Source organism: Protopterus annectens, chromosome 10.part0 (genome assembly GCF_019279795.1).
Source record: "Protopterus annectens isolate FY-2018-M chromosome 10.part0, PAN1.0, whole genome shotgun sequence".
NCBI classification, from domain to species: domain Eukaryota; kingdom Metazoa; phylum Chordata; order Ceratodontiformes; family Protopteridae; genus Protopterus; species Protopterus annectens.
In genome coordinates, this window is record NC_056744.1 from 938,490,051 (window position 1) to 938,517,283 (window position 27,233).

A 27,233-nucleotide genomic window follows, 5' to 3' on the forward strand; every position below is an offset into this window, starting at 1 on the left:
AATCTTGAAGCTCTCTGGTTCCAGAGCTCCAACTCATCCCCTACCCATAGTGCCCTGGTCTCCACCTTGCTACCTAAGATCAAATTTCTCATGTTAAATTAATAAACTGAAGCACAAGTCTGTAATTTTACACTAATAAAATAATGCCTATCCTAGTTCATTCCTAAATGGTATGACAAAGGTCATGACATTATTATATAATACTGGCAGTGGTAACTGCTACAGAAAGGGAATGCTGATGTTGACTGGCCCTCAGAGTCTTATTTCTGACAATTTGGCAGGGGGATGTTGAACCAGACAAATCAGACAACATGGATCCATCATTATGGTAAGCAAATAACTTCTGCATCCAATGTTGTCCGTTTTCACCTAATTCAAATGTAGGACAGATTCCCAAGTGTACAGTCTTGGACGCTATCAGGGAAGCCAATAGATGAGTGAGACTTAGACTGTACATTCAGTTTAAGTGACACAAATGTCTAAACTGTTTACCAGCTAGCAGCTGCCTAAACATCAATAGGAAGGCTACAGAGGCATAGGCTGTTGAAGTGGCCACTGTCCTTGAGGAATGACCTTTAGCTTTATATTTTAAAAACAGAACCTTTTTCTGTACACAAAAGTAATAGGCAACCATCTAGACATCATAATTTAGACACTTCCCGGTCCAATTTTTGTTTGGAGAATGCCACAAATAGTTGATCAGACTTGCTGAAAGGTTTGGTTCTATGAAGATAAAACCTGAACTGGCAAAAGATGTTCAGCATATGAAGCATGTATTCGTTTTTACTGGAAAATCATGGGAAAAAGATTGGCAGATTTACTGCCTGATTCATATTAGCTTCTGAAGTTGCTAGTTCAAATGGAGATGGGGTCACTGCTTGTAATATGACATTATTGTCCCAAGGAGGAGCTGGATCTCTGACTGGGTGTCAAAGTAGAAAGGTTAATTTTTAAGAAAGCTTTACAAATCTTCAAGGAGGCTATAGAAGAGTTGTTCTGGCGTATGTGAAAGTTAGAGATGGCTGTCAACTGAACTTTGACAGTTGAGTAACTAGACCTGTTTTGAAAAAGTTCTGATAAAAATTTTAGAATGGAGGGAACGGAAGCTGAAAATGATCTACATCTTTGGAAGATGCCCAAATAGAAAAACTTTTCCATTTACTACAGTATGTTTTGGTAGTGACATTTTTGAGATACCGATAAGATCTGAACAACCGAAAAGAAAAGCCTAGCATCTCTGGCTAATGTTAGAATTGGGGTACTGAAGCAGTTAATTTCATGGCTTTCTGGTCTGCTGGAGCCTGTCCGGATGGGTAAGACAATAGATCTGGATACCGATCCTGTTTCCATGGATAGTGCACTAGAAAAGGTCACAGGAATGGAAACCATGTCTGCTGAGGCCAGAAAGGGACAATAACGATCAACTTGGCCTTACATATTCTTGCTTTCTGTATGAACCTGTTCATTAGAGGCAATGGGCGAAAAACACAAAGGAGACCCAGGGGCCAATCACGGACCAGAGCATCCCTAGGTGACTGCCCCTGTTGAGGGACCAGGGCAAAATAACTGCTGCACTTGTGGTTTAGACGAGATGCAAAGAGATCACTAGCAAAGGTGGCCCTAGTGACTGAAAATCAAGTTTGTTACTGCTGGATTGAGGGACCACTTGTGAACCATTAGGATAGATCTGCTCAAATTGTCTGCCAGAGCACTGGATGACCCCGGGATATGCTTTGCTATTAGAAAGCATTTTAAAGACATTGCCCATTGCCAGAATCTCATGGCTTTGCAGCACAAGGGGTATGAATGGTTTCCTCCCTCTTGTTGATATATACCAGACTACTGGCATACTATCTGTCCACACCTAACTCACACCTCTGGGGAGACTGTCCTGAAAAGCCTGCAACACAAGCAGAACTGCTCTCATCTACAGAATGTTGATATGAATACTAACTCTATTTGTGACCATGTGCCCTGGCCAGTCTTCCCTTTGAAATACCCCACCTCCCACCCTAGAAAGGCAGCATCCATTGTCACTACAACTAATGGGGGATTTGTTCGAAATGGCCATTCATCTAACACCAAAGGGCACGTCATCCACCAAGAAATGCACTCTCTTATTTTGGGGTGGAGTTTATAGACCCTTACGGACTATTACACCTCTAAAGTCCACTGGAGAACCCTCATATAAAAACTGAACAGGACCATGAGGATTTTTGAAGCCATAAGACCCAACAGGTGAAGGATCAGGCTTGCTGGTGAGGCAGGGGTGGTGAAGAAAAAAGTTATGTACCTACCATAATGTTCCATGTTAGTTGTCTTCATCTCTCCTTCTTTCTTGCTTGTTGGGATCGGAGCCGATCCTCTGCTCTGACTTGGCCATCTTCTATAGCTAGAGAGCCGTTTACTGGCTCGAGGCTACCCCTTATCCCATGATGCCTAGAGCTAGCTACCCAGATCTCGTTTAAAATAGCTAACCCCAGACATAGCCAGAGAATAAACCTGTCCAAACAAATAGGTTGAGTATACTTGTCATACTCTCTAAGTCAGTAGAGGAAACAAACCAGAGAACACTCAGCCGGTGAAACCAGAACTCCTCTCGGTCCAATAGGACAGGGGATGGAGGGTGGGATGCACGAAAGAAGGCGAGATGAAGACAACTAACATGAAATGTTATGGTAGGTACATAACTTCTTTATGTTAAGTTGTCTATCTCGCCTTCGTTCTTGCTGGTTGGGACAGTGTCCCTAGCACCTACAATCCTGGGCAGCTCATTGGAACAGACTCTTCAGAACAGTGGAAACAAAGTCAGCTCAGCTCTGCTCCTGGACACCACATCTAGCTTGTAATGAGAAATAAAGGTATGAGGATTTGCCCACGTAGCAGCTGCACAGATAGAATCCATGAGCAACCTAGATTGGAAGGCTACAGAGGTGGCCAAGGCCCTAGTAGAATGACCTCTTCGAATTGATAGGCAACTCTTTGTTTCTCAATTGATAAATGAAGGTAATAATGTGAGACAACCACCTGGATAAGGTCACTTTGGAAACTGGGAGACCTCGTTTGCCTAGAGCATAGGAAATGAATAGTTGGTCGGACTTCCTTGTATCCTTGGTCCTATGCAAGTAAAAACGCAATTGTCTATGAACGTCCAATTGGTGTAATTTGTATTCTGCCTTGTTGCTGTCGTTAGGGAAAAACACAGGAAGGTCTATAGATTGGTTTAAATTGCTTTCTGAGCAGACTTTCAGAAGCAAAGATGGATTAGTCCTCAGAGCAACCCTGTCCTTATGAAAAACCAAGTATGTAGGACGAACACATAGTGCCTGAAATTCAGAGACGTGTCTGGCTGATGTAATAGCTACCAGAAAGAGTGTTTTCCAAGATAGAAATTTAATTGAACAGGATGCTGCAGGTTCAAAGGGGGGCATAATTAAGGAGGTTAGTACCAAATTAAGGTCCCAAGGAGGAGGGGGATCTCTCACTGGAGGTCTAAGGAGAGTAGTCCCTCTTAGAAAGGCTTTACAGAGCTTATGAGACAATGTTTGAATTAGACAACCCAACATGAAAATTAGAAATGACCACCAATTGAACCCTGATTGTAGCAGAAGCAGACCCAGAATGAGAGAGTTGTGCTAGGAACTCCAAAATTGCGTGGACTGGGGTTGAAAAGGGATCTATGTTCCTAGCCTCTGCCCAACAAGAAAAACGTTTCCATTTACTAGCATAAGTTTTTCTAGTCATGGACTTGTGAGAGGACACAATAATCTCACGCACAGCTGGGGAAATGCTGGGAAGCCTGGCTAGGGTTGGAAGTGGAGCAACCAAGCTGTGAGCTGGAGTGTTTGGAGGGATTGATACAACCCGCCTGACTGATGAATCAGTAGGTCTGGAATTGGATCCAGAGTCCAGGGCTGCTTGAGGAGGTAATGATGCAGGAATGAAACCATATCTGTCAAGGCCAGTAGGGGGCAATGAGGATCATTTTGCAACCCAATGATATAGCTTTCTGTATGAGCTTCGGTATCAGGAGAAATGGAGGGAAGGCATAAAGAAGTCCCTGAGGCCAATCGTGGACTAGAGCGTCTCTGGGAGAGTGACCTGGAAGCGGAAGAAGGGAGAAGTAGTTGCTGCATTTGCTGTTGAAGGGGGTGGCAAAAAGATCGCAGCAAGGCTGTCCACATTTGCTGAAGATCATATCGGCAACTACCTGATTCAGAGACCACTCGTGAGGCATAAGAATAGCTCTGCTGAGCCTGTCCGCTATGACGTTGGACCTCCCAGGGATGTGTGTCGCAATCAGAAATCGTTGGGAGGAAATCGCCCACTGCCAGAGTCTGAGTGCTTCTCGACATAGGGGATAGGACCTGGTTCCGCCCTGCTTGTTGATGTACCACACCAGTGACATGTTGTCCGTTTAAATTGCAATGGTCCCAGAAGGGAGAGAGTCCTGAAGAGCTTGCAACGCTAGGAGCACAGCTCTCATTTCTAGGACGTTTATATGCAGATGGTACTCGTGAGGCTGCCAAGTGCCTTGGACTGTCCTGCCCTGATAATGCCCCCCCCCCACCCTATCAGGGAGGTGTCTGTGGTCACTGTGGCAACCAGAGGGGGCTGAATAAAGGGTCTGCCCTGAGACACTAGTGGGGAGACTATCCACCAGGAAAGGTGCCTTTTGCATGCTTCTGTAATCAAGATCATGTAAGACATGGGCAGCTGTTGGAAAGACCACTGTGTGAACAGAAGCCACTGAAGGATTCTCATGTGAAAGCGGGCTAGAGGGATTAGAAGAATTGCCGCTGCCATGCAACCCAGAGTTTGAAGGACGAACTTGACTTGGATCCTTTTGCTCTGCATCAGAATTTGTACTTGCTGGCAAATTGTAGACACCCTGTCTGGCGGTAGTCTTGCAGACATGTTCCTTGTGTCCAAGTCTGCTCCTATATAGGTGATAGATTGACAGGGCAACAAGGCAGATTTTTCTAAGTTTACTGTGATGCCTAACTGGGAAGCAGATTGTGATTGTGTAGTCCCTGGCTTGCAGAAGTTGATGCCTGGTAGTAGCAGTGAGGAGCCAGTCGTCTAGATATGGAAATACCTGGAATCCTCTACATCTCAGGTGAGCCGTGACCACTGCCATACATTTCGTGAACACCCTGGGGGCTGTGGTGAGACCAAAGGGCAGAGCTCTGAACTGGTAATGACTGGCTCCCAGCTGGAAGCAAAGGAATCCCCTGGAGTGCCTGTCCATTTTGATGTGATAGTACGCATCCTGAAGATCTATAGAGCACATCCAATTGTCCTGACCCAGAAAGGGTAGAATGGACTAACGTGACCATCCGAAACTTTGTTCTTTGAACAGACTTGTTTAGTCTGCTGAGATCCAGAATTGGTCTCCAGTCCCCTGTCTTTTTTGGTACCAAAAAGAACCTTGAGTAAGTTCTGGATCCGTGTTGGTCTGCCGGGACTTCCTGGATGACTTTTTTTTTTTTTTTAGCAGTTTTGAAACTTCTATGACTGCTTGGTCCCTCAGATTGGGTGGAACATCTGGAAGGGATTTGCTTGAAGGTAAGGGGGGTTGAGAGAAGGGAATTTTGTAACCTCTGGATATAACTGACCGTACCCATTTGTCTTGCATTCAATTTTGCCAGACTTTTGGGTACAGAGAAAGTCTTCCCCCGAATGCCTCCAGAGGCGGGCAGCCGGGCAACCCTTCAGGGATGTTGAAAGGGCTTCTCAAAGAAAGATTCTCTGTTGCCCTGGTTCTGCTGACCCCTCTGCCACGACGGCGGCATCTGTTGTTGTTGTTTCCCCCTCTGCCCCTGGAGGAAAAATCGCTACGTGTGTCAGGCGAGGCTCCCTGGGATTTTCGGAACCACATTTTACCACTCTTCTGACCCTTGGGGTATGGTCTGGAAGGAGTGGAAAAACGGACTCCCACAGCAGAGAGAGTCTTGCCTTCTTGCTCACACCTAGTCAAAGTGTCTTTCACTTGTGGACCAAAAAGAAAGGAACCATCAAAGGGGGTGTTGGTGAATGACGCTCTGAAGGGTTCCGCAAAATTACACAGCTGCATCCAGGCGTGTCTCCTAAGGGCCACACCCATACCTGCGGCTCTACTCGCACCATCGGCTGCATAGGAAATGAGCCTCATGGAGGAGTTAACTACAGAATTAAGGGTCGCCAGCTGGGAAGCCACTTTGGCTTGAGGCCCCTCAGCTGATGGATCTTGAAGGGTATCTCCGAGCTCTTTAAGCAGATCCCTCTGAAGCCAGGTAAAATGGCATAAGTAGTTCAGTGACTTCATAGAAAAGGTCGCTGAAGCAAACATTCGCTTCCCATATCTGTCCATGGTCCTAGACTCCTTGTTAGGAGGATGGACAGATGAAGAAGTTTCCGCTAACTCCTTCTTTGTGGCTGCTGCTACCACCATGGCATCCACAGGAACACCTTTGGTAAGGAATTGCTTATCATGGGGTGCAGTGATAAACATTCCAGGTCTCCTCGGGGTTGGTTCCACTGTATCCAGGGCTGACCAAGCCTTCCGAGCCACCACTGACATAAGTGGATGGAAAGGCGGAGAAACCCAGGAGGTGGAAGGTCGGGAACCGAACGCATCCAGGAATACAGACTCATCCTCAGTAGGGGCTAGGGGATTCCAGTTCCCCCTCTGCTTAAGCATTTCGAGGATGTCTGAAAAGGAAACATCTTCAGAGGGGGATCTCAGGGACCCTTCCGAGTCATCTAAGTCTGTATCAGAAGTGATAGATTCAGGGGAGTCAATGTGCTTCCTCTTGCACTTCTTCTTACGAGGGGGCTCCTCTGAATGATCAGGGGAGGCCTCAGAAGAAGAGGAAACACCCAATGGGGTGCCCTGGAGAGCCAGTTCCCCATGCTTGGGATCTGGAGGAGGAGCAGAGGTTGGCACAGGCACTACAGGGGACGGAGCCGATGGGGCCGATAGTGGAGCTGATTCAGTGGCCAGCACACTCATGACATCGAAAACGTCCCTGCCACGATGCAGAGAAGGTTCTGGTTCTGAGGAAATCGGAATCCTTCTCCGCACTGAGGGAGATGGCTCCGAGGGCGATGTAGGAGCTGAGCTCACCTGCGCCGAAGCTCCAAGAGGGAGAACGGGATCGGACAAGGGTCCAATGTCACTCGCCCCCTCGGAGCTGACTAGGGAGCTCCGGCGCCCAGATCCCTCGACGGATGGCACCATCGAGGGAATCGGAGACTATGATGGAACCGAAGGTGAAAGAGTTATCGGAGCCGACGGTTCCACTACTCGAACCCCAACGAACTCCAGCTCCAAGCTCAATGGAGTCGGAGGAACATCGATAGAAGTGGACGGAGCCGACACCTGTTGAGGAGGGCTGGACAACATCTTGGCAAGTGCCTGCGACTTAAGCAACCTACTGACCACTCTCTCCACATCGTGATCCGAGAGTCTAGAGGACCAAGAGGAGTGAGAAGATCTGTGACTGCACTCGCTCTGAAGCAGGGGAGACCAAGGAGCTGAATGTATCGATTCCAGGGAAGGGGACCTCAGCCTCTTGTGGCTCCGCGACAGCTCCGAAATTTCTGATGGAGCTGAAGCAGTAGGTAGAGTCTAAACCAAAGACGGCTCCGAACTTGGAGCCGATGATTTGGTAGCTTTAGGGGATTTCACGGGCCAAGTCTTGGCCGGTGAATCCTGGGGCTTTAAAAGACCCTTCAGAATAAGCTTATTCTTACTTTCCTGCAGAACTCTTGGACTAAATGCATGGCAGATAGAACAAGAGTCCTGCAGGTGCACAGCGCCTAAACAATAGATGCAAGAAGTGTGCCCATTTGTCAAAGACATTTTCTGACAGCATGAGTCACACTTTTTGAACCCAGATACCTTGGATTCTTTAGACATCCTGTACCAAAAACACAACAACTAAAGCAAAGTACAGACTACCAACAAAAATTCAATACACTACAGACTATATATATATTTTTTTTAAAATAGGAAGCCTCTAACTCAAACGGCTATCTAAAAGGAGTAAGAAAGAAGGGAAGCCTCTAACTTAAACGGCTAACCTGACTAGAAAAAGATAGGAGGGGGAGAACTCTCCAAATTAAACGAGTTATAAAGGGAGGGAAGGAACTACTACTACACACTTAGTTAATACCACAAGTATAAGACTAAAAGTTAATAACTCCTATGAAAAAAAAAATCTTTTTTTTAGAAGAAAAAAGTTCTATAATAAACTTAATACAAGCCTGAGCCAGAAAAATGACACCTCGCAGCTGAAGTGGCAAACGAGATCTGGGTAGCTAGCGCTAGGCATCATGGGATAAGGGGTAGCCTTGAGCCAGTAAACAGCTCTCGAGCTATAGAAAATGGCCAAGTCGGAGCGGAGGATCGGCTCCGATCCCAACCAGCAAGAATGAAGGCGAGATAGACAACTTAACATCTTAAGTTGCAGTAAGATGGACGGAAAGAACTCAGGACAATGGAAGACAAGCAATCTGTAATGTTATGTTCAGGTGGCATCTGAGAAATTCTACCTGCTAAGACACTGTAAGCTGGCTTTTGGGAATGCTGACTGTGATGTCTAGATCCTGCATCCTAGTGATACAAGACATCATCAGTTATAGCAGTGAGAAGCCAATCATCAAAACATGGTAAAACCTGGAACCCTAGTAGGTTCAAGTGCTCTGCTAACCACTGCCATAACCTTGGTGAACACATGGGGGCTGTAGTGAGCCCAAAGGACAGGGCTCTGAACAGATGACGATTGGCTCCCAGTTAGAAATGCAGAAATATCCATGAATGCCTCTCTATCTTGAAATGATAGTATGCGCCCTTGAGGTTTACCGAACACATCCAATTGTCATTCCTCAGTAGAGACAAAATGTACTGGAGCATGACCATCTTGAATTTTGTCTACTTAACATATGATTCAAAAGATTCAGGTCCAAAAATGGTCTGACGTTCCTTGTTTTCTTGGGTATTAGAAAGAACCACAAGTATATACTCCAGATTCTATGTGGTCTATGGGGACTGGGTTATGACTCTTTCTAGCAGCTTGGAAACTTCTGCTGCCCCAAGTTCTTGCTAACTTGGTGGCACATCGGGAACTTTCTTCTTATTGATAGGGGGAAGGGAAAATGGAATAGAACAACCGCTGAAGATTATATTTAGCACCCATAAACCTGTGTTATGGTTTGTCAGGCTAGTAGCTGCAGAGATAAGCATCCCCAGTCTGCCTCCAGAGTGCAGCAGTCGGGCAACACTTCAGAGACAATGAAAAGACTTTTCAGAGAAGGGCCCATGAAAGTCCTGGTTCTGCAGGCTGCCTCTACAGTGATGTCCATTACTGCTACCTCCTCCTCTGCCACAAGGAGATCTTCCACCAAATGTTTCCTGATAAGGACTCTGACTTTCTGAACCACTTCTTCCCATTCCGCTGATTCCAAGAGTAAGATCTCTGGGGAATGGAGAAGTGGATGCCTACTGCAGAGTGTGTCTTACCATCTTGCTGACTATGGCAGTTGTGTTGTAAAAGACAACTAGTATGTTTACTTGCTAAATACCCCTCCCTCCATAAACCAGTGTGATATTCAACACAGTGCTGCCCTACTTCAAAGCTCCGTGATTCCAAGATATGTTACACTACACTAAACTAAAAGTTAAATGAATAATTACACATTAATTGCTAAAACTTCCCGAAAGAATTTCATTGTAGTATCAAAACAGAAAAAGTTAACAAATCTTCAAAATTACTTTTTCTATTAACATTCAGAAAACATTTTTAACAAAGATCTCTTTCATCTAATAAAACTTGGTTTGTGTGTGTCAAGTGGGAAACGCAAACATTAAAAAAAATATATACACACACACACACACACACACACACACACACACACACACATACATATACACATCTATGTATTTAATGTGTGTATACATAAAAATATAAATCACACTACCTATTCTACCTACTTACAAAACAAATCTAAACCATCTAAAATTATTATTAATATAGAAGCTGGAGAGAGTAAAAGTCTATTGGCAAGGGAGGAGCTGCAAGAAATGTTTGCGCACACAGGCTAAGAATAGCTGGAGCCCCTGGAAACATGGCCAAACACTTCAGGTAGCAAATGAGATCTGAAGTAGCAAGATGAAGCCCAGGAAATTATGGGTAGCGTAGGAGTCTGAACCCTTGAACCGAAAAGCTTCAAGATCAGTGCCGAGGCTGCATCCAGTCAGATCAGACAACCCACAGCTCAATCGGATGAAAATAGACAATAGATCCTGCCAGTATAACACTAAAACCTTGTAAGCCTGTCTATGGTAGTTCAGTATTTATTGCTGGTAGAAGCAGGAAAAGGAAATTAACCTGTTATTTCTGCCTTGTTACAATACGGTATCATTGTCCCAACTCACAGTCCCAGTAATACTCCTAATTTTATCAGTTAAGAAACCGGGAAAAAGTAGATATGGATTTGCACAAGAATAATGTGCAGTGAATGATGTAGTGTAAACATTTCTAGTCGTTTCTAACCCTGCAATACTGAGTTTTATCTCTTCAGATGCCACCACTTTTTCAGTGATGGACATTTCATCTGCCTTTTCTTCTATCCCTATACAGTCAGATAATCAATACCCATTTGCTTTTACTTGCAAAGGTCAGGAGTACACTTGGACTAGATTACTGAAAGGGTTATATGTAGAATCTCCCACCCTTTTCTTTACAGAAATGAGGAAACAATAAGATGAGATTAAATTTCCATGTGGGCCTATTCTGATTCAGTATGTAGATTTGCTTTGCTTTGAACAATCCGCGGTGGTGCAGCAGTAGCGTTGTTGCCTCACAGCAAGAGGTTCTCCCGTTTGATTTTCAGCTAGTGTGCGGGGAGTGCCTTCTGTGTGGGGTCTGCATGTCCTCCCCACGGGTCGAGTGGTGTTCCGAAAGACATGCGTGAATGGGCATGCCTTCGTTGAAGGTTGGCGTCGAGCTGGCAACTCGGCACCGTGAAAATCTGAAAATCTACTGCCAATCATTAGTGGACCGGAGTTCCGCTGTTGCGACCCCTAACCGGGAAAAGCCGAAAGACAACAACATGTAGATTTGCTTTGAGCTTCAAGAACTGTACACAACTGTCAACTATTTTTCTTTTGACTCAGCAAAATTAGCTTTAAGATTAATGAAAGAAAACTGCAGCTATGCAAGTCACAGGTTCAGTACTGGAGACATCTTATTTCTGAGGGTGCTAGGCAGATTCTGCATTCATGAATTGTTATGATCCAAACTGCACCATCCCCTACTACACTGAAACACAGCTGCATTCTTTCTGGGTTTAATAGGTTACTGTCGACAATGGATTTCTAACTACACAGAAGTGGTAAGACCTTTGCTAGAATTGTTTATTTATTCATAAACATTTCTTTACTGAGGTAATGCACTAATCTCAACGGAGCATTTGTAGACACAGCCCAGATGATTAGGATAACATAAGAAATGAACAAAACATATTTGCAGATAAAAGGATATGTTACAAAATGCAAAAATATGCTACAACATTTAGTTCAAGAAGCAGTTAATGTCAAAACATGGATGGAAAATGGAATTACACTTAGCAGAGCTTTATGGATAAGATGTAGCCATAATGTTATTTATTTATTTTATTTAACATTTGTTAACCAGGAAAGTCTGACTTGGAAAAAAAAAATTTTTCAGAGGAGGCCTGGGAGAAATACTCCAAACACATCTTTGTAACGTGGGAGGAAACTGGAGCACCTGGGGGATACCCACACGAACACAAGGAGGACATGCAGACTCTGCACAGAAGGCATTCCAGCCAAGAATCGAACCTGAGAACCTCTTGTGAGGTGACAACGCTACTGCTGCACCACTGCACCATACATAATGACCAAGATGGCTTATGCTACAGGGATAGCATATCATTACATAAGCAAGGTACTGAGGGCATTAGAAGAGGCAAGTGAGAACAGTTGCAAGAAAGGATACCATGGGGAGAAGAGACAGAAAAACTGAGAGGCATGTAGAGGGAACAGGAGTAGAAAGAAGTGTGACAGAGATGCAAAGAGAACAGGGAATTAGGATGAATGACAGGCAGTATTGTAAGGGGATGAAAAGATGAAATAAGGAAGAATGAAACAGGGATAAAGGGGTGTATGAGAGAGCAGCAGAGTTCATGTAACGTGACTTGACTGAGTGCAGCTACAAAGATACCCCTTGAACCTTTACCCTGGCTGAACTATCATGAACAAGCTTTTGTGCAATTGAAAACATTGCTTTTAAATCTTACTGCACATGGGTTACCAGATTATTTTCTGTTTTGTAATGAAAGAAATAAATTAGCATTGGGACTGTTAGCGCTCTTCAGTATAAATCTTGATCCTGTAGGTGCAGCCCTCACCCACTGCCTTAGGGTGGTGGCCGCCATGATGTGCACTGTAGACATGGCAGCTGCAATCATTTTCAGGCACGAGACTTGCATGGCAGTTCGACACTGTAGAAGCTCTTCCATTAAAGCCAAAACACTATTTATCTACAGCACAATCGTCTAAATATGAATTGTCTTTACTTTATAACTTCTTTACAGACTGTTCTTTGCCCCCCACTTAACCCTTCTGCTTTAATCCCTACAGCAGAAGGAGAACTTCATGACTACTTAGTTGTTACAAGCACTGTGCTTCCTCCTAGATTAGATTTGGAGGATGCTCCTTTGCAGAATCCTGATCTCATCATTTTCATAGATGGCAACTGTGTTCAAAGAAATAATGGTGAACTTGTAGCAGCATTTTCCTTTTGCATGGAAGACATTTTATTAAATGAACGGCTTAACAGAAATGTATCTGCTCAAGTAGCTATAACTGAAGCATATAAATTTGTCAAAGATCAGTAACTGACCATATATACAGATTCAATTTATGCATACGGTGTTGTACATCATTTTGGTACACTTTGGAAAGAAAGGTTACTTAACATTAGCAAGGACAGTTACTAAAAAAACTGTTTTTGTGTAAACAGCTATTAGATGTTTTATTATTACCAAGAGAAAAAGCTGTAGTAAAATGCACTGCATATAAGACAGGCGATTTTTTTGTAACCAAAGGCAACACTTTTGCAGATATGTCAGCAAGTCAGGCTGTATTGTCTTATCCTGTTCAAGCTATATTTTTGCAGCAATGAAATAAAAATAGCATTTCTTTACAGGAGTTACTGCCTTTTCAAGACCAGACAGATGACTCAGAGAAGGAGGTGGATAAGCAACAGCTTCAGTCATTCTCAAGAACTTTTGTGGTTCCATCTGGATGGTCGACTAGTAGCCCCACTAAATTTTCTAAATCAATTGGCTAAAACCTATCACCTGCCCTTTTGCATTAACAAAAAATTTTCTACAGACTGGTTTGCCCACTCAATATTTTGAAATACTTGTGAAATTTGCTTAGAGCAAAATGTGTCTAAATCAGCACCTGCTCCTGTTTGGTAAAAAGCCTTTGAGATCTTTTTGCTCCCTTCAGTGGGACTTTATTGAGCTCCCTAAAGTACAGAAACATAGATATGCACTCATGATAGATGACAACTTTTCTTGATGGGCAGAAGCATATCAATGTGTCAAGAACAATTACCACATGGTATAAAAAAATGCTCCTGAATTAATTCCTAGAGTTGATGTTCCCTGTAGTGTCCAGTCTGACCAATGATCCCATTTTTACTAATCAAGTAATACAGCAGTTCTGTAGAGCTTTAAAAGTTAAATGGAAATTGTGTACTCACCTTAACAACAGATCTGTGTGGTTTCTGACATGCTAAAGGATACTTCTGTTATTGTAAAATGAAGCACTTTTTGTTGGAATGAGTACTTGCAATTTTACTTGCAACATTTACAATGGGGCTGAAGGGCAGGGCATGGCAGCATTATGTGCATATTACATTTGTGAAAATCAAGCTCACCTCTTATTCAAGACTGGTTTGATGGTTATATTGATCATGTTATTCCAGCTACTGGACATACAGCTGCTTTACTGGAAGGAAAGATTTGCAATGCTCATCACAAGACATACAGAAAGGACATTCCTAACCCAGTTAGTAAAAAAGATGCCTCATAGGTATATCATAATAATGTATCGCAAACTGCTTTTAAAGGGTTTGTTCACATGGCTCTTGGTGATGGGGTATGGCTCTTGGTGATGGGGTAATTTCTGGGGCAGGCATTGTACCTGCTTATGGAGTGAAAAAGTCTACACATAGTATTGAACGTATTACTGATAAACTGCAGTATTAGGCATGTTTTCACTGCAAATAAGACTATATTTTTGATGTCAGAGAAAGAACATGTGGAAAAAAAGGATAGCAAGTGTCTGTTCATCTGAAAACATAAGTCACTGTTCACTTGTAGAAAAACATAATATCCTGGGTGATCCTTTACAGCATCAGACGGGGAAATGTGAAGGGGAAGTACAAAGAAGGGAAAATGTTAATGCATGCATTTCATTTCTAGAAGGATTTCACAGCAGAATGAAATCTTGAGTGTGCTTCAGTTATGTATCTGTTGATTTGATTCCTGTCTAATATTAGCAAGTGCTGACAGGGTTAGAAAAATACTAGTAAAATACAAGATTTGTTCTAAGTAGAAAGTTCCATTATGGAATTCAAAACTTGTGCCTAATATGAAATATCAAACAAGCAGCTAGGAGATCTTAGCTAGCAAAATGAATGATGTAGTATTCATTTTTAATTGGTCACTGGCAGTTTTATGATTGTTACAATAATGCTGCTTTTAATGAAAAAAGCTATAAAATACTACAAGACTTGTAGCTCAGGGAGACAGAATCTTGATCTCCCAGTCACCCTCTTGCGTGCCTTTCTGTGCAGAAAATTAAAATGCAATAATAATATGAAAATTTCCAAAGCCATATTCATTTGAATACCTCAATTCTAGGTTTAAAGCAAATCACTTCTGTAAATGGTAATGGATGCCGGCAAGCTTCCAATACTTCTGACTCGAGAACTAAACCAGAAATCCCCAGAGAAAGCATTCTTGTTGATACAAAACTGTGTGAGGTTGAGCAATGAAGTAATCAGACTAGAATAGGTTCACAAAGTGCTCTACATCTTCTGAAAACTCATCCACTTCAGCCAATATTTTCTATGAAGTTAAGTTTTCCTTGATTTTGTAGGAGTAACAATATCAAGCTGCACCATTTGTACAGTAATCATTACTTCTGAAACCAAAGTATATAGGCTCCTCCAACATCTCTGCACTCCTGTATCCATCACTCCCTCCCTGCCAACCATGATACTACCTCGTAGGTAGCCTAGCAAGAACAGGAGTATCTATAGAGATCCAGTGAAATTCAAAAATGCAACCAAACAAAAACAAAACATAAAACAGAATTTCCCCCAGTGCCCTGGGAAAATTTCCTCCAGTCATTAAGCATACCACTTCAGGTCACCATAAAAGTAAGTCACAAGCCTAGTCTGACTAACCCTTTCAACAAAACATGTATACATACACACATAAATATTGTATTTTTATATTTATAGTATTCTAATTTGATTATGTTTATGATTTTAGTTCTTATCACAGACCTGGTGAAGGCTATACTGCATTAGTTAGCCAAAAGCGATTTTAGTTAAAACTCTTTTTTTATGTAGATGTTATGCTTTTCTTAATACCGGATCTTGGAATGCGAGTTGTAAACAGATGGGTAGTGTTTTCCTTAACTAGGATTTAGTTTACTGTAATCAGTAGTAGTAGTAGTAGAGTGTGTGTGTGTGTGTGGGGGGGGGGGGGTACTTGCTGTTCTAAAATGCACTTTATGGCCCTGTTTATATTGTTTACCATGAACAAGCTGGTTTAAAACTGAACAATACGCATATTTTCCACACCTCCTTCTAAGTATATAAAAGCTAATATGTTTAACATTGTTAAAATATTTCTGATTTTTTATTTTTTTTTTTACTGAGGATCTCTTGTCTGTGATGAATAAAGGGCTTACTGCTTACGAACACTACCTGGGTTTCATGATTTTTGGAAATTATTGTGACTGAGCTCATCAACGAAGTTTTAAGACAACTAGTTTCTTTTGTTTTTTATTTAGTCTTTTCCACAAGAAAGCTGAGAACAGTTTAATACATCTGTTTTACTGCTATAAAAAACAATCGCTATGTATATTACACTGTTTAACATATTTTGGCAGCACCACATTTAAAAAGCTGTACTTCACGGTAAAAGAACAAACAAATGGCAACTACAATACTAATGTCTAACCTGTGAAGACCTGAGATGCATCTCACTACAGATGCACGTCAATTAACACTACAAATGTAAACATGTGCCGCCTACAGTTTTTGATATTTTAGATACATTTTATAGCATTAAGTAGCAACACATTCGAAACAAGAGATAAATATTGCATACTGTGTTAAGATGCTAAGTGTTAAAGATACCCAAGCAGAAAAACTACACTGTTATCTGCAGCCACATCTAATGTTGTTGGCATATCACAGAAATAAATAACTGGGAAATTATTTAAAATAACTTTAAAATAATGAGTGCACCCTAGTGTACTCTCACTTAATCGTCTCTGCAAAATAAGAAGAAGAAAGAATGCCCCCACCATACTGTAGACTATGCGAGCAACATACAACAGAACAAAAAAAATGGTTATTTTCATATCTGCATTTGCCTCACACGGGCATTACTTACAGCTGCTCTGGCTTCTGCAGCTCTTGCTTTTTTCAGTTTAGTTTTTGCTGCATCCAAGTCCAGTCTTTTGTTCTGCAATAATTTTCTTTCTTTCTAGAAGCAATAAGAACATTACTGTGTTAGCACAATGCAATCAAATACATGACAATGAAAACATAGTAAACTGCTTTCTCCAACTTTTGCTGCAGATCCAATTTAATTTGTGCCTTGTCTGTGAAAGAAATGCATCATACATCAGATCATCTAAATAATAAAAAGTCCCCTTTAAAACCAGACTAGATTTACAATTCAAAACAGCAAGTGCATATAAATAGTACCATTAAAAAGTTAGCAAAATTAGTGACAGCAAATGCAAAGTAAAACAGCCCTGCATTTATGATCACAATATTAAACTGACAAAAAAAATTTATATAGCAAACATACAAAAAAATATATTTCTGAGGTCCTTTTCACCACAACCCCTTACTTACTCATGCCAACTCCACAACTGAACAAAGGGGCAGCACAAACAGCCATTCCTGCATGCTACTTGACCAAAGCAGCAGTCAGAGAGTCTAGGTCAATTCCACTGTCAAAGTGAGTACTTTGAAGACCGATGTGGAATCACAGATACAGATATATAGTGAAACACTGGTGTAATGATGGATTAGAGTCGCTGTCTCAGAAAGATTAGTTCTCAAAGATGGTGTTAGAATTTTAGGGGCACCCAACAAAAGTCAAGCTGGGAGCCCCCTAGGCACTTCCAGTGTAAGGATCACCCTGTCACTACCACCCCCTTACGCAACATTTTAGTTCATGCTGCAAACTTTTAGGAGTGGTAAACATAGACTGACCTGTAGCTACAATGCTCCTATAACAGAGCAATGTACCACACTATGTTGGCCCATCCCACATAGGGACCATTTACGGTTACTAGCAATTAGTTGCAACAATGATGCATCATAACAACTGTATGTAAAGGTCTGGACTTGGGTGAAATGGCACCTTAGGCTTATTGTTTCAGCCCCCCCCCCCCCTACACACATACAAACACACCTTCCAGTCCTACCCTCTCTGTCTCCCTCAATCTTGGGATCTCCATACCATGTGCATTTACTTTTTTTTCCCCTTTCTCACATTTTGCCTTATTATTCAGCTTTTTCAAGACACCATAACTTTCAAAGTGCATTTTTATACAACCATACATAACTCTCAACTGTACAGAGATTCACAGAATGTCCAGATTTTGACCACATATTTTTGGTCCATTGTTCATAAAATTGTGGTTTTCTGACAAAATAGTGGTAAATCATTAAAGATTGAAGTTTGAAAATAATGACAGACATTTGATTTTCAGACTTCATATCCTTCAGAAAATAAATGCTAATGCAAAACCTGTTATTCTATCATCTTTCTGACTTTACAAAACCAATATTCAAAAACTGTCCCTATTTTTGGGCCTTTGTCCCACTTTTAAGACTTTGTCCAGATTTCTTGCTCTAAGAGGTTGAGAAGTATGCAACCATATCATCCAGTGATGGCTTAAACATAAATTATGATTAATGAAAGAAGTTCAGTGTTGTTGCTCAGCTTTAGTTCTCCTTGCATCCTTTCAACATACTTTTCCTAACCAAGATAGCACAGTAATAACCATTTAGGAAATAATGCAGATAAGCAATGGTCCAAGAAGCCATAGGGTTATAGATGCTCTGGGATGCATATTAGAGTATTTTCCCAACTTTTTAAATTAATGGCGGCCTAAAAGGTCATGAGTAAGCAAAGAATTTCGGTCTTATTTTTATTTTACTTTTTTTGGTCTTTCAAGGAAGATATTAAGTTGTGCCCAAGGCTAAATGTACAAAACTAACAAAATAGTAGCTCACAATAAAACTACCACACCAGCTGTTGTCAGGATAAACAGGTCTATCCCAGAATAGTCTGACTGCCTAATCACCCCCCCCCCCCAAAAAAAAAAAGACAGTCACTGCCTGTGCATCTCACTGGTATTACACTGGGATGAAATCAGAGGTAGAAACTGCCAAAGTCATGTATTTCAAATTACTGCTGACAGATTTACACAGCATGCCTCCTCACCTCCAAAGGCAGCCACCAGTATACATGCCTGATGTATGACTGTGAGGAAAGTGAAAAAAAAATAATGATTACAGTAATGTATTCTACTTTGTTGCTCCAAGACAGATACTGACCGTACAGAAACTACAGCAAGCTTCTTTGTACATCTCTTAGGTCCGTCAGAAAAGAAAAACAATGACCACACTGTCCTCAGGCCAAACATAAGCTATAATGACCTCCTATGCACACCTCTAAGGTTTGACTATGATGAAAATGAATGAAGAAGTAACCACACACACACACACACACACACAACCTACAGCAGCTTTCTGTACACACACATTTAAGCAGGGCTGAAGTTAGAATGGGTGTACTTGAGAGCAGAGCCCATTATCAGCTTTATCCTAATGGGGTCATATAGGTTCATAGGTTCATAGGTTTATACTAGGCTATCTGCCCTAAGGCATTTATAAGCCTAGCCCAAATTATTGTGGCTTACGCCACCCCTTATATGAAAAAATACTGTGCCCATTAGTTTGTTGTGCCTCTGTCCAGCAGTGACCCAGAGATGATTCCCGGGGTAAACCTACGATCTCCCATCCACAGGTCTAGATTTCTCTTGAACAGAGTCAGCGAGGTGCTCTGCCTCACATGGACCGGGATTTTATTCCACAGCATAGGGAGTCTCTGAGTGATAAATCTATCCCTCCAGCACGTCCTATTTATATCCGTGCTAAGGTTTAAGTCGCTTGCTCTAGTGGTTTTGGTGGATTTGGATTTTTTGAGGTGGAGCATGTCCATTAATTCCAGGTTGGACATGGCCTTGTATGTCAGGCACATGTCACCTCTGAGCAGACGGTATGCGACTGAATAGAGCTGGAGTTTCTTCAATCTGGCAGCATATGACAGATTTTGGAGTCCCTTTATCCTTTTGGTGAGGAACTTTTGGGGTCTCTCCAATTGCTGCAGATGTCGGGTGAGATACATCCCGAATGGGGCATTGTACTCGATCATTGGTCTGATAAGTGAAGAGTACAGGGAACAATGACCTCACTAGATCTGGATGTGAATCCCTTCATGATCAGGTGGGCAATGTAGAAGGTCTTTCTAACCACTTTAGCAATGTGAGTGTCAAAAGAAAGGCCACTGTCAACCTGGGTCCCCAGGTCCCTGATAACCTCTTCTGTGCTTAGTGGATTGCCACCTATATGGTAGCTTGGGGTTACCTTGTTTTTCCCGAAGGGTATGACTATACATTTTTTGGCGTTTAACTTCAGGCCATGGCTCTGGCACCAGCTATCTGTTTCCGTGAGTCCCTTCTGAAGGATATCAGTGTCCGATGCACTTTCCACTATGGCGCCCAGTTTGCAGTCATCTGCAAACTTTGTTAGCCAAAGTCCTCCCATGTTGGCCTGTACTTCTGAGAAGTAGATGCCAAACAATAGGGGGCCAAGGACCGAGCCCTGTGGGACACCACTTGTGACCGGCTTGGAGTCTGACACAGCGCCAGCAACTCTAACCCTGTGGGTTCTGTCCTTAAGCCAGTTTGAAACCCATCTTGTGACATATGGGTTTACATTTAAGCTGGTAAGTTTTTCTACAATACCCGAGTGGGGTATTGTGTCGAAAGCCTTTGCAAGGTCAAGGTAGGCTGTATGGACTGCCTTTCCCTCATCAATGGCCTTGGTGACTATTTCAAGAAGTCGACCAAGTTCAAAAGGCATGATCTTCCCTTGACAAAGCCAAACTGGGTCGGGTCCAATGTCTGCAAGTCCCCTATATCTTTGTTTATGAGCTCCATTATGATCCTCTCCATAGCTTTGCAGACTAGACTTGTTAAGCTTATGGGGCGGTAATTACCAGGGTCCGTGAGGCGCCACCTTTGTGGAGTGGGACCACAGTTGCCGTCACGCCACTCCTTGGGCACGTATCCTGTGGTAAGGCTGAGATTAAACAGCTGCCTTATGTGCGGGTTTAATTCCTCATTTAGCTCGTGTAGCACACAGCCGGGGACACCATCCGGTCCCATTGATGCTGTGTTTTTAGCTTTAGAGAGAGCAGCTTTCACCTGCGCATTTGAGATGTCCGGGAGGCTACACTCGGCTGGGATAGTTATCTCTCCTTTAGGGGAGAGGGGTGAAGTTTGCACTGAACCTGTCTGCCAGTATGTTGGCAATGTCTGTGGGTTCAGTGATTTTTGTATCATTTTGGACTAATTCTGAGCATATCTGTGAGTTTCCACCCATCACAGCCTTTTTCAGGTTAAAGAGCATACTCAGAAAATTAATTCATATTTTTCTCCTCATTTTCCCCAACCAGCAAATGCTTTTGTGGGGACCCCACACAGTCAAGGATGATTAAGGGAGCCCCCTGTATCCATTTATCCATCTGGGGAGAAGTGGCCATTAGAATCCTAGAAAATCTGTCACTGTTTTGTGATATATTTTATACCTTACTTTTGAAATATAATTACTTATTAGCTGTATTTTTTATTGATATCCAGAAGAATAATGTATGTGCCCTAGCATTACTGGGTGTGTGCACACACAAAAATCAGTGATACTTTTTTACGCACACATGTATAAGCTACAGCAACACTAGATTTGTACTTATTTCATCAAATAGCAATACATTGTGCAGCACTGCCACAATAGATCAGTGACTGCTGTTGAGCAGTCAAACAGCAGCAGGGGTAAGTCACTTTCATTCACCTCATTGAGGAGTAAAGCATACATGTCACTGTCTCTGATTTCACAGACCTTCCATGACTTTGCTCATAAGTTTGCTCCGTTCTTTGTAAAAAGTTTGATTTGCTGGTAAATAATTCAGGATTACAGGCAGTCAAACACAGTCATCAAAGTTTTACACTTCCTATTGTCCAAAAATGCATGTCGACACAAAAGGTGTTATTCTATTAACTTTTTAAGTGTGTTGAGAGTAATACTTAGTGTGCTCTTTATTTTGAGACTTTATTCTATTATTTTTGGCATTATGTTGAATTCTTCAGCAAAGAAGTTGAGAGTAATAATATTGGGTGTTCTGCTAGTATTTATAAAACTCCCCCTCAAAAAAATCCCTGAATATTGGAAGCATCAGATCTTAAAGTCCAAAGTATGCACTGAAATCAGTCACTCTAGTGCTTATGTTCATTATCAGCTTTATCCTAACAAAGTCGTAGCATAACCATGTTCAGGTTAAAGAACATAATCAGGAAATTAATCAATTTTTAATGCTTATTTTTCCCTAACCAGCAGCAGTTTTTTGTAGGCCCCCCCACAGTCAAGGATAATTAAAGCCCCCCCCCCCCCCCCCCCGTCCTGCAGCCACAGGTATTGCAGGTATTTAATGCTGGCTATTTTGGAGATAATATCCACTAGCAGGGTTTGGGGTACTATGTCAGTGGTAAAGGATTTAATGGAATTGCGAAGCCTGTTTCTTCACAAAACACTGTTACTATAACCAGAGATAGCTTTGAATTTTAAAGGTGTTACAAATAAGAGTTATTACCCACTTGGTTTATTAAGTATACAAGAAGACTTTCTGCACGACTCAAAAACAAAACCGCAAACTGATAAATACCACCGTTGCAGGTCTGCGTTGCGACCTGCAACAGTGGTATTTATCAGTTTATTAAGTATACAAGACTGCTTTACTAGCTTTTGTTGGTTTGACAGACATGTTACAAAATATAAGGATAAGATAACCTGCTGTGCTGGGGGCCCCTCAGGAACAGGAATTAAAATGGTAACCAGGTAAAACAATTTATGTTCTTAACATTATTTCTATACAACTTTTCATGATATAAATTGCATATTTTATAGTGAAGCATTTTTAGTTATTGTATGTGATAAAGATTAAAATAAACAGATGCCTTTTTTCTTTCTTGCCTATTTTTTAGTATTAAGAAATGTAAGCATTACAATGCAAAGGAAAAAAGGCTAGCAAAAGCATGTTTAAGTTAATACGCTGAAATCTTGGGTTGGTGAGGTGAGGGATGGGGTGCAAAACTACATCATCATAATATGTGTATAGCTAATATGCTTTCCCTTACTTTTGCACATGTGAATGTTTGGATTAAAACCCCTGGCTTAATCTAATGACAAGTTTTTAAGTGGCAACAAGTAAATAAGAGGGCACTGAATGCAATAAGATTTTCTTCAGCAATACATGTTTCTGTTTGTCTTTAGATGTCTGCATCTGTGGACTACATTTTTCCTTATGTTTCCAAGGAGACAAGCTGATTATAGGGCAATAAAAGGCCAAAGCACTTATTTCTTCAAGGCTAAAAGTTAAATGTTTTCTGAAAGCATGCAAGATGTTTTTCAAACCTGGGAGGGGAACAGATACCGATTAGCATGTAGGGACACAGTAACTTGCTTCTAAGCATAGGTAACCTCAACTTTGCCTTGGATAATGCCTGTGTTTGCAGCTATTTTGGACAACTGTTTCTATTAGGAGGGTTAAACTTTGTTATTTGAATATATACATAATTTAGTGCAACTGTACTAAGTTAACAGGTTCTGGGGGTGTGTTTGTTTCTTTGTTTGAGGGCTTTCCTTAAAACAAAAAGTCTTGCAAAATGTGACATAGGATCAATCTGCCAAAACATTAGTGGGTGCATGTTATCACAAAAGCTGGAAACAGACATTTAAAAAAGCTGTCATATGTAACAGGTGAGAATAATCACTTATCATAATGATGACATTTACCATATTATTTGGGAATATGAATAGTCTCATTGGTACAGATAAAAACAAATATTTAATTATACTGAGAAATGCAGAGTGCAAAGAACAATGCTAAAGGACACGCATTTGGAAAGAACTGCGCATGTGCATTTCACAAAGAAAGGATTTCAGGATGGATATTCAGCAGAATATCGGGGACAAAGGAAAACAGGAATACCTATATTGATTGCTAGATGTGCTCCAATAGCGATAGAAGAAAAAAATAATGATAGATTTATGATAGCAAAGGGCTACTAGCAAGGGGTGAAGATTACACTGGCATGCATTTATATTCCACCTAAAACTGCTAATATGGAGCTTAAGAAATGTTTGGGAGAAATCAGCTTTCAGCAGGAATTACTACTTATAGGTGGGATTTGTTTTGCAACAATGATGATGTATCTGGGGGTCTAGATAGGAAAATAGGGTAGATTTATGAAGAAAGTTATGAAAACATTTGGTGTGGAATATGGGAATTCAGTAGTAGGAACTCAGAGAATTTACATATTTCCCAGGGTGCAGTATGTGGGCTAGATTACACAGAAATTGTATTTCACAGGAATACTTGTATTTAATTTAAAGACTTCCGCGGTGCTGCAGCGGTAGTGTTGTTGCCTCACAGCAAGAGGTTCTCCCGTTCGATCCTCGGCTGGAGTGCGGGGAGTGCCTTCTGTGTGGAGTCTGCATGTCCTCCCCGCAGTTGGGTGGGCGTTCGAAAGACATGTGTAAATGGGCATGCCTTCGTTGAAGGTTGAATGTTGAGCTGGCACCTTGGCGTTCCTGAAAATCTACTGCCAATCATTAGCGGACCGGAGTTCCACTGTGGCAATCCCTAACCAGGAAAAGCCGAAAGACAACAACAACATGTATTTAATTTAGAGCTCAAGCATACAACCAATAACTTATTTCACATCATGTGTCAATAATAACCAAGATAAAAATGCAGGGTAATGAAGTAACGAGACACTGGTTCTCCCCCCTCTACCTGTTAAAAAGAGGGCAATTTATGGCATGCATAGTAAAAAGTATTCTGTTATTAGGGAAGACAGAAAGTAGTCCAGAAGTTACAGCTAGTGAGGGGAATTAAATAAAAGTGAAGTGAGTTTAAAACAGGGCAAAATAAAAGAGAGATATGGTTAAGAAGCAATAATTTATTAGAGGGGCTGACAAAGGTTAAAGTATTGCAGAATATGGGGAATGTCACAGAACAAGAACTGGCACAACTGCAGAGTGCTAAAGAGAAAAGAAGGAAGTACCTATATAATATGTATGAATTTATAAAGATTGCTAGTAAGCAACTGTTTCGTTGATAAATACAGAATTTTAGCACAACAATTCGGGCAACAGAAAGTAGAAAGGGTGGTTGCCAAACTTAGGGAGCCTATAACAAGAAAAATATCTGGAATGAAATTTCTGAAATTTTATGAAAATTTGTATAAAGCAGAGAAATGATGAAGTCAAGAAAAAGCACACATGGAAATGTTTATGGAAGACTTAAATATGGCAAGGTTAGAGGTAGAGGAGACTCGGCAAGGTTAGAGGTAGAGGAGACTCGGCAAGGTTAGAGGTAGATGAGACTCGGCAAGGTTAGAGGTAGATGAGACTCGGCAAGGTTAGAGGTAGATGAGACTCGGCAAGGTTAGAGGTAGATGAGACTCGGCAAGGTTAGAGGTAGATGAGACTCGGCAAGGTTAGAGGTAGATGAGACTCGGCAATGTTAGAGGTAGATGAGACTCGGCAAGGATAGAGGTAGATGAGACTCGGCAAGGATAGAGGTAGATGAGACTCGACAATTAAGACTGGAGGAGTTGAGATAAAAACAATGCTTTATAACCAGTGTGCAGGAAAGTTTCCAGGAATAGTTAGGATTCCAGTAGAAGTTTGGAAGCTAAGAGGGAAGAAAGTGATAAAAATCTGGAAGGTTTTAACAGTTTTAAAAAAGGGGGGGGGGCACCAACATCCTGGAAAAAAAGCTGTAGTGGCTGTAACACTTGACCCATCAGCTCCAACTTAATTTCATATAGGCCAATTTAAACAATGATTATGAAGAGAGTTGTTGCCAAAATTGATAGACATGAATCTATGTAGTTTTGTGGAGGGGAGGCAAACATTAACATAACAATGATGATCTAGAGGGAAGCAGAATGTAAGAAAATACCTCTTTTGTTTATGGGCCTTGATGCAGAGATAGCATTTGACAGAGTAATCTGGGATTTTGAGCATGGCAATTCACACATTTGCATTCCCTGATGCAATAATGAGGTTAATTAGGAGAATATGTGAGGGATTGGAGGCAGAATCAAGGTGGGGGGGTTGCTGATAAGAACCAGGCAAGGTGTCTTCTTTCCTCTTTGTTATTTGCATTATATTTGGAACCACTGGTAAGAAAATAAGGGACTCAGAAATTCAAGGATATAACTGGTATGGTAATCAAGAAAAGTTGGCTTTATTTGTTTTGTACCCGATAAAACCAGAAAAGGACATCTCAGTGTTCTGGAACATTCTGATACAGTTCCAACAGTTCCAAGATTTTTCAGGATATAAAATTAATGAAGAGGAAAACAAAGGCTACAGCTGTAAATTAAGTATAGATTTAGTAATACCCATATTTATGGGGCCATGGACAAAATGATTTAAGGGTATGGGTTAAAAAGGATTATGTTATGGCAGCAAAGAACATGTGGGAACACACTAAAAAGATAATACAAAAACTGAGAAACTGGAAGCTCTTGCCTATGGATATGGACAGCAAGATATAAGCAGCAAAAATGTTTTAGTCCCTTTAGTTTTTTACACAGATCAGGCATATTTTTATCAACCAGAGTTGTTGTTGTGAATAGTAATTAAAAGTTGAAGGATTTTTATATGGGAGGGGAAGAGGGCAAGAGTCAAGTGGTATAAATTAAACCCTCCAATAAAATAAGGAGATTTAGTATTATCTGATATGAAGGGATATTTTAGAGCTACACAGTTAAGGCTCTTGTGTATAACCAAAGCAGAAAGATGCAATTCAAAGTGGAAAGGGATAATGATGAAGCAGGGGTGGGGGGTTCAAGAAATAAGTAGAGTGGGATTTTGGATAGAGATCCTTAAGAAAAATAGCAACAGTTATGCAGAATAATATATTCATAAAGTAGCAGAAAGTACACCAAGAAATAAACCAATATGGGAATGGAGAAAGGAGACTCTACCAATAAGGATGACTGTACTTAAGGGTACAGAGAATAGGCAAAAGGGGTCTGGGAATGTACTGGAGGAAGCTGGCAAAGGAACCAAGGTAATGTGATAAATAATTAGACAAGAAAAGGTAACAGAATGATAAAAGGCCAAGAAGACACTTGGACTGCAGGCTATAGAATGTCTTCCCTATCAGGGATTGAAATCAGAGTACAGACAAAGAGAAAGGGATATAGGAATCCTAAGTGAAAGGCCTGCACTGGTGGAGTTTTCAGTTGAATCTAGAACAAAAGCTGCTTTTAAATAAAGGAATAATTAAGTAGGGCATATAAAATGTATGATAACTACAGGAATCAGAGGAGATCAGAGAAGATGGGAAAGAGAGACTGGACAAACAATGAGAGGAAAGATATATGGCTCCCAAATATGCAAAAAAAAAAAAAAAAAAAAGTATAGAAAATTTAGGATTTTTGCTTGCAAGTGTTTGCATAAGTACTTTCATACCCCAAGCAGACTCCAAAGAATATTTCCTCAGGTAGATGGCAAATGCTGGAGGTCTGA

The 27,233-nt window shown here is 41.3% G+C and overlaps 1 protein-coding gene across 1 annotated transcript in view; it reads right to left on the reverse strand.

The window, feature by feature from the left end:
* The window catches only part of SH3GLB1 (SH3 domain containing GRB2 like, endophilin B1), a gene marked incomplete in the record, with an annotated part of 1,384,102 nt that overhangs the window by 575,681 nt on the left and 781,188 nt on the right, over positions 1-27,233 (reverse strand). Inside the window, 1 exon segment of the mRNA XM_044085714.1 lies at positions 16,717-16,809. Within this exon segment, the coding sequence (XP_043941649.1) occupies positions 16,717-16,809 (93 nt within the window).